Source organism: Polypterus senegalus, chromosome 6, assembly GCF_016835505.1.
Source record: "Polypterus senegalus isolate Bchr_013 chromosome 6, ASM1683550v1, whole genome shotgun sequence".
NCBI lineage: Eukaryota > Metazoa > Chordata > Cladistia > Polypteriformes > Polypteridae > Polypterus > Polypterus senegalus.
Window position 1 is genome coordinate 39,803,762 of NC_053159.1, and position 15,139 is coordinate 39,818,900.

General features: G+C 37.2%; 1 protein-coding gene across 1 annotated transcript in view; it reads left to right on the forward strand.

The window, feature by feature from the left end:
- stk17b (serine/threonine kinase 17b (apoptosis-inducing)) overlaps positions 1-10,528 on the forward strand; it is a 113,504-nt gene extending 102,976 nt beyond the window's left edge. Inside the window, exon 7 of the mRNA XM_039755893.1 lies at positions 4,474-10,528. Within this exon, the coding sequence (XP_039611827.1) occupies positions 4,474-4,681 (208 nt within the window). The 3' untranslated portion in view covers positions 4,682-10,528. The remainder of the gene's footprint in view (positions 1-4,473) is intronic.
- Positions 10,529-15,139: the final 4,611 nt, after the last annotated feature.

Below are 15,139 nucleotides of genomic sequence, written 5' to 3' on the forward strand. Positions count from 1 at the left end.
GTGGAGGAGTCATTGCCCAAAACAGCAACTGGTAGATTGACAGGGTGAGAAATATCCATAGGGGACCTATAAATAACGTAATAAGTATTGAAGCCTCCAAAATCTCAACTGACAGGCAAGCATAAACATAAGTGAGACATAAACAAGAAATGACTTGGACACTTTCACAGAAATTAATGTCTGGTAAGAGGATCATTCAAGTAGACTTGTAGGAAAGAGACCTAGTGGGCAGCCAACGATAATGTTGTTAAAGTAATACTCCACCCAATAATGATATTTTTTTATCTGTTACCTGATGTTTTTTGTAGTGATGGCCAAGAAAAGTTTTTAACGTCATGTTTTCATGTAGTACGGAAATAGTAAAATAGTAAAATTCCTGATTCGGTGGGGGGGGGCCTGTTCCAAACAGCAGGCAAAAAAAATCTTGTTATTCATGTCTCATAATCAATATATCATATATCCAGTTGTATACTCACATTGTCCTAAATACTTGAATTTTGGCTAAAATATTATTAAATAAACCATCCATCCATCTTCCATTTCACTCATCCAGGTTACTTCTGGAAAATCTTCTAGTGAATAAAAGTGGAATGTGCTCAAATGAGAATAAGCTTTTAAACTGATAAAAAATAATAATTTTGGAGTGGAGTATTCCTTTAAGGGACTGAAAAATGGAAGAAATTAATGTTCAACCAATGAGCCTTTGACAGAATTAATTGGAAAAGTGGAGATACTGTTGCCTTATTAGCATTTTACCACTTCTACATTCTTCTTTTGCCATTTTTGTTTTTTGAATTTCTTCAGTTTCAGTAGTTTAAAGTTGTTCTTGGTGATCTTACACTAAGCAAACAGGCTTACAAAATGGATTAATGAATGAATGAATGATTTTATATGCTGTACAGTATATGTGTAGACATAAACTGCAAATATGATAAAATCAGTTCAATATTAAGAAAAAAAGTTTTGTTTATTCCAGTTTATTTAGAATAAGCAGGAAAATGCAGATGTTTCTTGTACAAGTAGGTTTTGGTTTCAGTTAATCTGTCACTTTATTTTTGTGAGTTGTTATGATATGAAATTATTTACATAATTAAAAACAGAACATTATGTTCAACTTTGTTTATCTTTTGTTGTCAGTGCTTAACAATTAACTCTTGCCTTTTATTGAATTAAGTGCATGTTGTGTACACGGATCATAAAATGAAAGGGCTCTCTTTCCTGATTGATATCAGGTCTCAACCTTTTCTTGTTTCTTTATGTCATTAATAGCGATATTTATTGATTTGAACGAATAAATAAATGATGATCTGGCTGACCCTAGGAAGCTTGACATGCATCATTGGTAAATTAATGGAATCGATTATTAAGAAATGATCGGGCAACACACAGCAAGTACAGATGTGTTAGGGAACAGTCAACATGGGTTTAGACTGGGCAGATTGGATTTGACAATATACTGTAATTCTGTGAGGAAGCCACAAATACATACAATAAGAGGTGCATATAATAATATTTACCTTGATATTCAGAAGGCCTTTGATAAGATTCCAGAAGAGACCTCAAAATAAGCAAGTGGGAGTTTAAACCATAGATGGGTGCAAAATTGGTTTAAACACAGGAGGGCAAAGGTTTAGGTTGTGAAAAGCTTTTTCTGAATAAGGTGATGATAAAAGCAGTGTCCCTCTTAGGTCAGCCCTGGGGCTACTGCTCTTTTTAAATACACATTAATGATCTTATAACAACATAAATAACAAGCTGGGTAAGTCTGAAAATGATACCGAACTAGGTGGTATGGCAGATAATCTAGAATTAGCCAAATCATTTGTAGTTAGATCTGGACAGAATTCAGACTTGGACAAATTTGTAGCAGTTGAAAGTAATATCGATTAAGTAATAGGAAATTCAAAATAGGAAGTAAAAATAGCAGATTTGAATACCCAGTAGGAAGTTGGAAACTTAAAATAACATCTTATGAGAAAGACATAGTAGTGGTGGAGAGTCATCACTCTGTGTATGTGTAACATACAAGTCAAAGGAGGATCGAATTAAGCTACATAACACTCTGACATCTCATGTAGAGTACTGTGTGCAGTTGTGATGTCTCAATATTAGAAAAAAGGCATAGCAGCATTAGAGAAGAGCAAGTAGAGCAGGTCTGACTCCAGGTGGAAATTTAGCTGAGCTACGCACACCCAAACAACCACACTGTCAGAAATTCATTACAACCTATTGGATTATTGAGAGTTTATCACCAACTCAGTATTTCGGTTTTGCCCCCCTTACCATGTTATTATGGAGTTGGGGCTGAGCTAGACTGAATCTAAATCTGTAAGATAGGAAAAATGAACAAGATGATCGTAGTGTTTGAAATAATAAAAGGAAATTATACAGTAGATTCCAGCTGTTACTTTAAATGATGTTCTTCAACAATAACAAGATGATCCAGATGGAAATTTATTAAAGGTAGATTTCACAAACATGTTAGAAAGTTTTTCTTCACACAGAGAACAACAGACCTACGGAATAACAAGTATTTTGGTAGAGAGTAGTACTTTGGATACTTTCAGAACTTAATTTGTCATATACATTTGGTGATAATATCTGTGTTATCTATCTGAATACTTAGGACCATGTGATATTTCAGTTTTTCTTTTTTAATAAATCTGCAACAATTTCAAAAATTCTTTTTTTTTGTCTGTCAATATGGGGTGCTGTGTGTACATTAATGAGGAAAAAAATTAATTTAAATGATTTTAGCAAATGGCTGCAATATAACAAAGAGTGAAAAATTGAAGGGGGTCTGAATACTTTCCGTACCCACTGTATATAAATAAAATACTACTTACCCCTTGTAAATTACATAATATTTCTTTTAATAATAAAAAGTTTGCGATCCTAATGTATATTATACTGTTACACATTGCATTGTTTTTTTTTTGTTCTGATTGTTCATTAGTTTATTTATGTTATATGAATGCAAATCTTCCTTCCTGTTACTGGGAGAATCAATTTGAATAAGAATTGCAAAGTATATGCTGCCAGTACAGCTTTAACCTTCACAAGAATATACAGGCAGTACAAAGGGAGCTTCTTATGTTCAAATTCAACTTCCGTGCCAATGCTAGTACTTTCAAAAATTTTCAGAAACATCCTCTTAATGTCTGTTTTACCAAAAGGCAGGTTTTTTTTTTTTTTTTTTTTTTTTGCACTTCATCAAATCACAAACCGGGTGAATGTATTTGTCAAGAAAAGGCATGTTCCTGGCAGTAAGAATTCACCACATTTTAATCTGCTGAGAATGTGAGAAAACAATCGCATCTGAAGTGTCACATGATCTGTCATGTGATATCTGTATAAACAAGCCTGTTTAAAATGCCCCTGACTCTGCAACAACACTAATAGGCAAGCAAAATGAAGACCAAGGAGCACTCCAAACAGGTCAGAGACAAAGTTGTGGAGGAGTATAGATCAGGCTTGGGTTATTTATATGAAAAAAGAAACAAACTTTGGATATCCCACAGAGCACCATTAAATCCATTACAACAAAATGGAAAGAATATGGCACCACTACATATCTGATAAGAGAAGGCTGCCCACCAAAACTCACAGACCAGGCAAGGAGGGCATTAATCCGAGATGCAACAAAGACACCAAGTATAACACCAAAGGTTCTGCAATGATCCACAGTGGAAATGGGAATATCTGTCCATAGGATCACTTTAAGCCATGCACTCCACAGTGGAGCTTTATGAAAGAGTGGCCAGAAAAAAGCCATTGCTTAAAGAAAAAAAAATAACAAAGCAGGTTTGGATTTTGCCCAACAGCATCTGGCTAACTCCCCAAACATATGGAAGAAGGTTCTTTAGTCAGATGGGACAAAAGCTGAACTTTTTGGCTATTGTGGCACAAACTTAGCATTTCCCATCACCTAGAGAACACCATTCCCACAGTGAAATGTGGTGGCAGCATCATGCTGAGGGGATGTTTTTCATTGGCAAGGACAGTAAATGGCACTAAATACAAAGCAACACGTTGATGAAAATCTGTTTCAGTCTGCTAGAGATTTGAGACTGGGACAAAGGGTCATCTTCCAGCCGGACAATGAATGATCCTAAACATACTTCACTGGAGTGCTTTAAAGAAAAACCTTTAAATATTTCTAAATTGCCTTTTCAAAGCCCAACCTCAGTCTAACTGAGAATCTGTGGCATGACTTGAAGACTGTTGTACACCAACACAATCGATCTAACATGAAAGATTCAAAGCAGTTTTGCCTTGAGGAATGGGCAAAAATCAAAGCGGCTAGATGTGCTAAGCTAAGGAGACATTCAATAGGAGACCTGCAGTTGGAACTGCAGCAAAAGGGGGCTCTACAAAGTATTGATTTTGAGTTAAAAATAATTAACACAACAAAAACTGCGCTTGAAACAAGACTTCATCATATTTAATGTGTGTTTTTGGTTCTTTGTTTAGGGACCGACTGAGTGCTGCAGACTGCCTATCTCATCCATGGCTGTGGCAGACCCCAGAAACTTCAGAATCCGACTCCTGTCTGTCCCCGCCAAGGAGAACACCGGGCAAGTGGTGCTGGGAGGATAAAGAAAATATGATGGAAGATGGAGCCTCTTCTTGTAAAAGATTTTGTTTTGATAGCCTCCTCAGTGGAGAAAGCATACTTTGAGTCATCATTTTCAGTGCTAGCACATATTGGTAAAGGTTCTGGATATTTGCTCTTTCTAAAGGGGTTTTGCTGCTAAAAATATTATATTAACACGGAAAAATATCCTTGTTAATAAAGTCTTTTTGGCTGTCATACTGAAAGAGAACAAAAAAAAAAGGAAAATGCATAATGATCGATAGACTGGTGGTGATACGTTGCTACTTCTGCCGCATGATATGAAAGTAATCGGGCAGAAGCTTACTTACTTGTTTACATGTTAAAAATGTTCTCCTTCTGTATCAACCCCATCGTGTGCCTGTCTGTCTTTCTCTGGCAAGCTGAACTGGGATTGCACACGCTAGATTTACTGCACTTTGCATTAAGTTTATTTATGGTTTCGCCATAAAATTGCACTTTGAAAACTGGAAAGAAACATAAAAAGTGGTATTTGTTTGGTACTTTCAGTGTCTATGAAGTTTTGATCTCCGAAACATTGTACTAAAATATTTTTATTTTGTTTTATTATTTTTTTGTGTTTATTTTTGCTTACTGCATTTATTTCTTTGTTTTACAAGGCACCATGTTACAATGTTATATAGTGCAGGTCTCCAGTTGACTTATTTTCTGTTTTAGAGCAGAATTTCTACATGTAAATTCATAGCCTTTTCATGCTACTTTGCATTTGATAAGGCTGTTACTATTACCACCAAACAAGCCTCCATTCCTTGAAAAATAGCATTCTCGTTGTCTTCTTCAATTACGCACTTTTCATATGGGAAAACCTGGATTAATTCATATAATAATAGGCTTATTAAATGTACCGTCATTAGAAAAGAGGATATGTGGATACATAGCATGCTGTGTATACATCTTAAATTTGCAAAATCTGTTATATAGTATTGAAACAGCAAGCCATATTTGACATAATCAAATACAAAGATAATAATTTATATTTGATAAAGCTATCATTAAAAGTGCACAATCAGTTAGTCTATAAAAGTATATACCTGTTCCAGATAGTAATTCAAATAATATTTGCTTTCACAATGTTGTACATTGTGTATCAGTGCTGCTAATGGCACTCTACAGACTAAAGAGTAAATTCATTTTAGAAATTCTAAGATTAATTGATGTTTCTTGCAAATGCAGAATTCATTGTTACTAATTTATTGTAAAATAATTAATATCAGCAATTCTAGACTGGTCCTTTATTGATCCGTATCAGAACAACTTGTTAAAATAAATGCATGTCCAGTTTTTATACTGTATATTTCTTTGTTTCTGAAAGTATTTCTGTACTATTTTACATCGCAATAGTATGAAACTCCAGTTTAAGTACAGTATCAACAGGGAATCTTTCTTAAATTACTTCTATCGCTGGCTTTTTATACTGCTCATTTGTATTTGTATCGTTTTTCACGTTTGTCCGCTACCTCACATCATGGACCCTGTTCTGCCCATGGCTAGTGATGTGTGATTTGCAGTTGATATTTCTTTTGTACTGTTAGCTTTGGTAAACTGTGAGGTTCTTTTTCGGTGTGCTAGTGTGGTATCATCACAGGGAGTGGAGATGGGTTGGCGAATGCAAGTCCTTAAATATTATAACTGAAGTCTAGAGCTGAGAACCCGACACCTGAAGCCAGTGTGTAGAAGAGGTCAGTTAGAGATTTCGATTGATTGATGCTAAATATCAAATGATGCTGTTAGGAAGGCTCATGATTCAGTGAAGCAGCTCAGTCACAAACAAAAGCTCTTTGTATGTCTCGACTGCCAACTGAATGCAGCGTATCTGTTTGGCTGCACTGGTGTGGCCTTTCCGTAGTTTGCCCCTGTGCTGCATCCCATGGGGGGTCCCGCAATAATTCGACTGCAGCGTTTGTTCCACATACCTGGTTTGATTATGCAGGCGGTCATCAGGTGGTCTGTCTGGCAGGCGACCTTCATGTCAGTTTTTACTGTATTATTATGCAATAAGTGCAAAGTTCTCTCCCCAAGTGCTGAACCTAAAACTCCAATAGCTCTCCTGTTGATGACTACAGTTGGTAAAAACTAAAATCAAGGCATTTTTAAACATGGCACAAAAATATCTGAGTAACCAATACTACATATAGTACTGTATATTTTTAAGATTAAAATTATATTTATATGTATTAAAGAGTTGAGGCATTTCTATTAAATCAGCTAATCTGTAAGAGGTACTGGTCAAGTGCCGAGTAAATGCCCAGCCAGCAAGTGCTGCCTGCTGTAAAGAAATCCAGATTTCATTGAGCCCCACAGAATATATGCACATAAGTATACATAAGTATAAGAAGCCATAAATGTATCAGGAGATTAGAAATAATTTAAAATAAAACAACTAATTGGCGAGTTTAAGGCATCTCCGCGGTTTAATTCTTGTACAGAAATACAAAGTCTCGACTAAAGGCAACTTAATGACTCTTTTCTAGCACTAAAGTTTGTGTAAAGAACAACACAGCCATCAAACCGCTTTTATTATAACAAAAAATTCATATTACTGTAAATCTTTGTTCCTCTAAATTGTTTTATTGTAAAGGCAAATTTACATTCTAATTAAAACAATCTACACCGTAAAATATATTTAACATAAAAGTTTGAGATTCTTTTTAAATGTGAGCCGTAATGTACAGTAAGCTTTTTAAATTCCCCAGTGATTTTGGCACATAAGACATATTACAAATCACGATGGCCACATACTTTAATATCAATATTAATACAATATATTATATTTTGAGTATTTTCTATTCTTTATTGGGTCTATAGAAGCAATAAACTGAACTGAATGTGATCTTTAAAAAGGAAAAAAATGCATTTGTTAGTCTTCCTCAAACACTTCACATTTCTAATCAAGGAGGACAGGTCGAGTGTGGAGGATGATCACCTTGTAGCACTTTCATATTTTTAATTACCTTGGACCATCACTCTGACCATTATTTTACAGCAAAAGCTGTTATTTTTAGAATTGTCATTTTATGCAATATACCATACCTGGGCAATAAGATACTCGTATGAGAAATCGAAGTGTCTTTGTGAGTTACAGTGCCACAAATCTGACTCACTAAGTACAGGCTGAGAATCCCTTAATCCAAAATTAGATATTCCAAATGTTTTTGAGTGTCGACACGACACCACAAGTAGAGAATTTCACACGTGGCTTCACTTGCCCATGAGGCACTCTGACCAATGTTCCCTGTTTTTTTTTTTTTTGATGAGCTGATACTTACCATTTACGACTGATCTCTTCAGTCCAACCAGAAGTTCTGAGGACCACAAAGCATCACCACACAAACATGGAGCAGGGCAGGGACACGAAACCAAAGGGTGAAAGTTGAGATAAACAACTGCATGGCAGTTCAAAAGAGGTCCTGTTGATGCCAGCATATTACTAACCATCATCGTCATCGCCAGTCCTACATGTATTACTCACTGTTTTTTGTTAATTCTCTGTAACCCTTTAATCAAAGCACAGCCTCATCAGCGTTTGTTGTTGCTGCTACAGGTATTCTGCTGATGCTGCTGTGCACAAACTTTGTTTCATGCACATAAGTATTCCATAAATATTGTATGGAATACCTTCAGTCTGTGTGTATAAGGTGTGTATGAAACGCAAATAAATGTTGCGTTTAGGCTTCGGTTCTATCTCCAAGATATCTTATTATGTATATACTAATATTCCAAACTTTGAAAACACCTGAAATTTGAAGCACTCCTGGTCCCAGGCATTTGGGATTAAGGATACTCAATCTGTAATATAAAATATAAAATATAACACACCTTGTCTCCAAAACAGTAGGCCTGAAAATCAGAAATACAGAAAGTCATATTTTAAGACAAAATAACAGAATTTTCTGTATTGAGGTAAACCTACGATTGATTATACCTGAAGAAATAAATGTGTTGGACTATTCTGAATACCACCGAATTTTTGAGCGCTTATCTAATCCGCCCCCACATAAAGATGAGATTTCTTGGGCTCTGCTAAATTTCGCATTGCTGTTTTTCTCTCAGCTCCAGACAATTAGCCGTGGCTGAGAGAAAACCACCTGCCGTGTGTGTGTGTCCCAGTGACTGTGTCAAGCTGTTCAAATATGCAAACAGCAAAAATGTTTGTTTGTATGCAATGTATGAGCAAAATCAAACAACAACAACAGCAAGCGTGTCGCTGGTCTTACATTAACACGATCAGTGCATACTGTGCTGCAGGCATAATAGGAAGGGAAATTAGAAGTTGCTTTGTTTTTGTGAGGTCCATTTAATTACATTTTACAGTTATTACTGAGATTATGGCTAGCAATCAACAAACGGAAAACTAGTGAGTAAAATCTTTTTAACTTAAACATGGCACTGATTTTACTCCTGGGTGTCCGAAGTGCCCTCCTTTAAAGTACGACATTGCAAGTTCTCCTGGGGCTTTCAAAAGAACTTGTGCCTCTGAAAAGAAGTTTTGTTACAGTATCTAAGGAGACGTAGTGCCATGTCACGTAGTTATGAGATGTCTGTCATGGGCGGTGAGCATTCATTAAAACATACCGCATGATTCACACGAATTAAGAGCCTGAGGGTGAAGGAGGCCAGTTTCTTCATCTGATGTGTAGACCACTTTGAAAGTCTACTAACAAAGCTGCACACATTCGGGGCTACTTTTAAAAGTCCACATCTGTATACCCAGGAGGAGCTGGAGGTGCCAACATGAGTTACCTGAACTCGTGTAAATTTAACTCAGACTTGGACCTCAAAAGCAAACTTACAACCCAGTCTGCCAAGCCATTTTTTTTTCTTCCTGTGTTGCAAACCAAAGTGAACACTTTAGAGTTGACCTTATCTTGAACTTCTTATCTGAAAGGTTCAGATGGTCTGGGCTAAGTTCATCTATACTGATCTTATGGCTTCTTAAATAGAAAGGCAAGTGGAAATGGATTTGAGACGCTTCGCACTCGTTTGCTGCGAAGCTACTGAGTTCTGTTCAGTTAAGGTTTGTTTGTGCCGTGGTTTAATGAATTTCTGCCGCCTTCTACATTCCAGTCACAACATGCTCTTACAATACAAAAAAGTATTCATTCTTTTGAGATTTGCACAAGGGCCCTGGTCTAGGTGTTCCTTAACTCTTTCATGTAAGCTTTACTGTCTGAAAGGCACTCGGCCTGCACAAGGCATTTTAATAGCAAAAAGAAGAACAATCTCACAGTTCTGATATTAGCCATAGTGTTCGGTTTAAGAAATAATATTTCTTGACTTCATGTTTCTTAGGAATCTCACTTTTTTGGTAAAATAAGCCTTTAATTGCAAGAAACAATATTTTTATTGAAATATTAACGCATATAGATAGGCTGGCATCAGGGCCGGTGCCTACTTGGCAGCCATTGCAGCTGAGGGAGGCTCTAGCTCTCTCCAACCTGGTACTGGAAAAAAAATGGGCTCAGAAAATAAATGGGTGGATATTTATATGGAGGTGTAATATTTTATTTTACTGTGTTTTTGATGGGCCATTTTTAACGTTAATACTTTATATGACGTCAGATACATTGCATATTCCTTGAATTTTCTTATGCAGTTTTGGTAAAGACATGCAAGGCCTATACTTGTATTGTACGGGTTGTTTTGCCTCGTGGCAGGCCCTGGGTAAAATAATTCAGGGGAGTATCTCTTTATTATGTAAAATTGCTGTAAAGCCACAAGTCATTTTTAAAAGTATGTATATTTATAATGCAATATGTTTAGTATTTTTATAAAATGAAGGGACAAAAGATTTTATAGTTGTACTTTTGTACTTTAAAGGCCATGTTTTACTTAAAGGTTGCTGGTCAAAACCATAATGATTGAAAATAAAAAGTAAATGAAACATTCAAGAAACAGCAAGGTGTCTTCTTTATGTTGTTAAGAATTTCTTATGAACGCTTTGAAGTTTTCTCTATCAGAGAGTGAAAAATGACACCTTTCTATTACAATTGAGAATATTTAGAGTTTACTGAAGCACACATTTTAATATTTCAGATATTTGATGTGCAATTGTTCTTGTGTATACTTCTACCTTTTGAAGTAAACTAACATTTCTTATAAATGCCTGTAATAAGTATACACTGTGTGCACAATTATTAGGCAAGTGAGTATTTTGACCATATCATCATTTTTAATGCGAATATTCCAACTCCAAGCTGTATTAACTTGAATGCTTATTGGATTTAAGCACGTCAGGTGATGTGTATTTGTGTAATGAGGGAGGGTGTGGCCTAAGGAGATCAACACCCTATATCAAGGTGTGCAGAATTATTAGGCAGCTAGTTTTCCTCAGGCAAAATGGGCCAAAAAAAGAGATTTAACTGACTCTGAAAAGTCAAAAATTGTAAAAAGTCTTTCAGAGGGATGCAGCACTTTTGGAATTGCTAAGATATTGGTGTGTGATCACAGAACCATCAAACATTTTGTTGCAAATAGTCAACAGGGTCGCAAGAAACGTGTTGAGAACAAAAGACGCAAATTAGCTGCCAAAGATTTGAGAAGAATCAAACGTGAAGCTACCAGGAACCCATTATCCTCCAGTACTTTCATATTCCAGAGCTGCAACCTACCTGGAGTGCCCAGAAGTACAAGGTGTTCAGTGCTCAAAGACATGGCCAAGGTAAGGAGGGCTGAAACCCAACCACCACTGAACAAGAAACATAAGTTGAAACGTCAAAACTGGGCCAAGAAATATCTGAAGACAGATTTTTTTCAAAGGTTTTATGGACCGATGAGATGAGAGTGACTCTTGATGGACCAGATGGATGGACCTGTGGATCAGTAATGGGCACAGAGCTCCACTCCAACGTGGAGGTGGGGTACTGGTATGAGCTGGTATTTTTAAAGATGAGCTAGTTGGACCTTTTGCATTGAAGATGAACTCAAAATCAACTCCCAAACCTACTGCCAGTTTTTCGAAGACACTTTCTTCAAACAGTGATACAGGAAAAAGACCATGATTTTTATGCAGGCCAATGCTCCATCACTTGCATCGAAGTTCTCCACTGCGTGGCCAGCCAGTAAAGGCCTTAAAGATGAAGGAATAATGACATGGCCCCCCTTCCTCATCTGACCTAAACCCTATCGAGAACTTGTGGGCACTTCTTAAACGCTAGATTTACGGGGGAGAAAAACAATACACCTCTCTGAAGAGTGTCTGGGAGGCTGTAGTCACTGCTCCACAAAAAGCTGATCGTCAACAGATCAAGAAACTGACAGACTCCATGAATGGAAAGGCTTATGACTGTTATTGGAAAGAAGGGTGGCTATATTGGTCATTGATTGATTGATTGATTTTTTTTGAAATGTCAGAGATGTTTATTTGTAAATTTTGAGGTGTTTGTTTATTATTCTCACTATAACAGATGAAAATAAACAAGTGAGATGGGAAAATTTTCATTTTTCCTTTAGTTGCATAATAAATCTGCACACTAATAGTTGCCTAATAATTGTGCGCACATATGTATTCCCCTGATGATGTTCACACTCACATTTCCGTTGTGAAACATTCAGGTTTCAGGTTTATTAACATTTTGGATTGACTGATAGCACTGTGTTTGTTCCATATTAAAATTAATCCTCAAAAATACAACTTGCCTAATAATTGTGCACACAGTGTATAAGTTTAATATGTCACTGTGCTCTGTACAATAAGTATTTTTTAAATCCACTCACATGTACAGCTAACATAAGGCCAGATTTAGCACACAGGGGCTCATCATGTAGAACTGCTAGACAAGCATTAAAGGCAAGACAGGGACAACTGCAAAATGGCCATCATACTATTTCTGTGTGTCAGAGTCCGCATGACATTGGATCTTCTTTTCCTTGTTTTGAATGGAATGATTTACCTAAGTGGGGGCCTGCACATGGAGAAAGAGTATAAAGCTTTGGAACATTGCCCGGCACACCTTTGAAGCCGACGGACGGATGGGAGATAACGTCATCCGATCTGGAAAATCCTTCCAACACAGTGACGAAAACTGTCATTAAAGAAAGCTAAGTGATTTCTCCTATGTGATTTCTTACCGCCATATCACTAAGGGAGGGGTATCGCCTTTTCATATTATATCTGTATAGTTTTGGGTTAGGTAACATGCTGCAATTACAAAAGAACTTATTCCAACCAGGGAGCTAGCGCCCCCTCCTGGATACAACACCCTAAGACGAGACTTCAGACTTTTTGTTTGCTTTACTTGGTTTACTTTATTATTGAACATGCGATCACAGGTATTTTTTGGAAGAAGGGCCATGATTCTTAGACCTGAGTAAATTCATTTTGCTCTGTTGAGGAGTGGGTACAACAATGTCTCCAGGACCTTGGATTAGATTACATGGAGGCTGGCAATTCTATGCCTACAAAACTCCAAAGACGTGCTGTTGGATTGATTTGTGGCTCCCTCCATATTTAACCCACTGTGAAGAGATTTTGCTCTGCAACTGACTGGTGGCCATTTGCTTCTTTCTTCATACCTGCTGTAGGACCCAGCTCTTTGTGACTTTATAATAAAAAGTGGGTTTAGTAATTGGCTCAATGGATCATTCAGAACAGGTCACACTGCCCCTTAAAGATGGGATTTTTATTTTCTAGCATACAAGGGGTCCATTATGTTTATTTTTTCTAATTTCACAGTTTCAACTTTCTCTTCTCAATCCTTAGCTATACAATAAAATGAAGGTACATCTTTTCTTGGTGAGTTATTATTTAAGAGAGGCATCTTCTAGTCATGAGCAGAATGCTGGCGCTGCCACTTCACTTGTTATTTGTCCTTGGTTAGATTGTCACCCGTCGATGTTCTCTGTGTGTATTTGCTTGCTCTTCTAGGGGCTGCATGAGGGTTTTCTCCAGGTCCTCTAGTTTTACCCTCACACCCTCCAGGGTAGGCACGTTAGGTCCTCCGATGGACCGTGAGGTCAGCATACTGTATACTGCCTTGTACCCATCACTGCCTATAAAGGCCCCAGCCCTGACTGTGGCCCTGTAATGGATTAAGCAGACTTGATAATTATGTGATTAGTTGATCCGGTCCACAATAAATCATAGAGTATTAGTCTAAGTATTTAATCTGAGTGCAGTGACAAGTCAAGCCAAATGACACCTTTTATTGGCTAACTAAAAAGATTACAACATGTAAGCTTTCAAGGCAACTCAGTCCCCTTCATATTGTAATCTTTTCAGCTAGCCAATAAAAGGTGTCATTTGGCTTGACTTCTCACTGCATTCATAATGGCTAACGATCTAAGTGCAAAAATTGAAATGAATTCAACAGTAGAGCTGCACTCCACAATACCCACAACTTAACTTGCTGCTTGTCACTCAAGAGTGGCATTGTCGATATGCCCATTCCTGGGTGTCTGTACTAATAAAATGAATTAAATTTTTCATTCCAGCAGATGGCATATAAAATCAATACTATAACCTAATAGAAAAATCAAATTGAAATGTATGATAAGAAATAAAAAAGCCATCTGGTCAGGAAGCCATCATACATGCTGTATGTCTTTGTGAGAGCATCCATCCATCCATCCATTATCCAACCTGCTATATCCTAACTACAGGGTCACGGGGGTCTGCTGGAGCCAATCCCAGCCAACACAGGGCGCAAGGCAGGAAACAAACCCTGGGCAGGGTGCCAGCCCACTGCAGGGCCTTTATGAGAGCAGACCACCTTAAAGCTTTGTGGAGTTGAATGAGATTAGTACTCTCCCTATCATCCTTTTATTTATTTTTTTCTATTTAAACTTTCCTTTATTAAGCTACAATGTCAGTTGGTTGGCTGCCTCAATTATTCAGCATTTAGTTTAGGATTCTTAACAGTAGTGTCTAATGTTTGTTATGCAGTGCATGTGTATTACAGAATACATTCCAATAGGTAGTAGGTCACAGAAATGAATGTTGGACAGACAGAAATCTGCTTGTATGTATACAGATAATCGGGCTGGTGGGTCTGGGCTATGATGATTGTTCAGGCCCCACCTAGTTGCACTGAGGCAATTAGAGAAAAGCTAGTAAGTAAAGTCAAAGTTTAAATAGTCAATGAGACTTGAAGGCCAATACACGTAAACAGCAAGTCATCTAGGAGCGAGAGCAGAGAAGGGGAATGGACAGCCGTAAAGAACACAGAAATGGGAGCTCTTTGTGTGTAAATGCACACACCATCAATTCAGGAAGTATTAGACCTCTTTGACTTTTTCACAGTTTGCTGTGTTGCAGCCTTGAGCTAAAATCGTTTAAATTATCCCCACACACAAACACACCCACACACCCACCAAGCAATATTTAGTACCCCAGAAAAAAGTGAAAAGGGATTTTAGAATTTTTTGCAAATTTAATAAAAAATATTTAGACAGGAGTCCCCATGGACTATGATGTTTGCTGATGACATTGTGATCTGTAGCGATAGTAGTGAGCAGGTTGAGGAGACCCTGGAGAGATGAAGATATGCTCTAGAGGGGAGATGAATG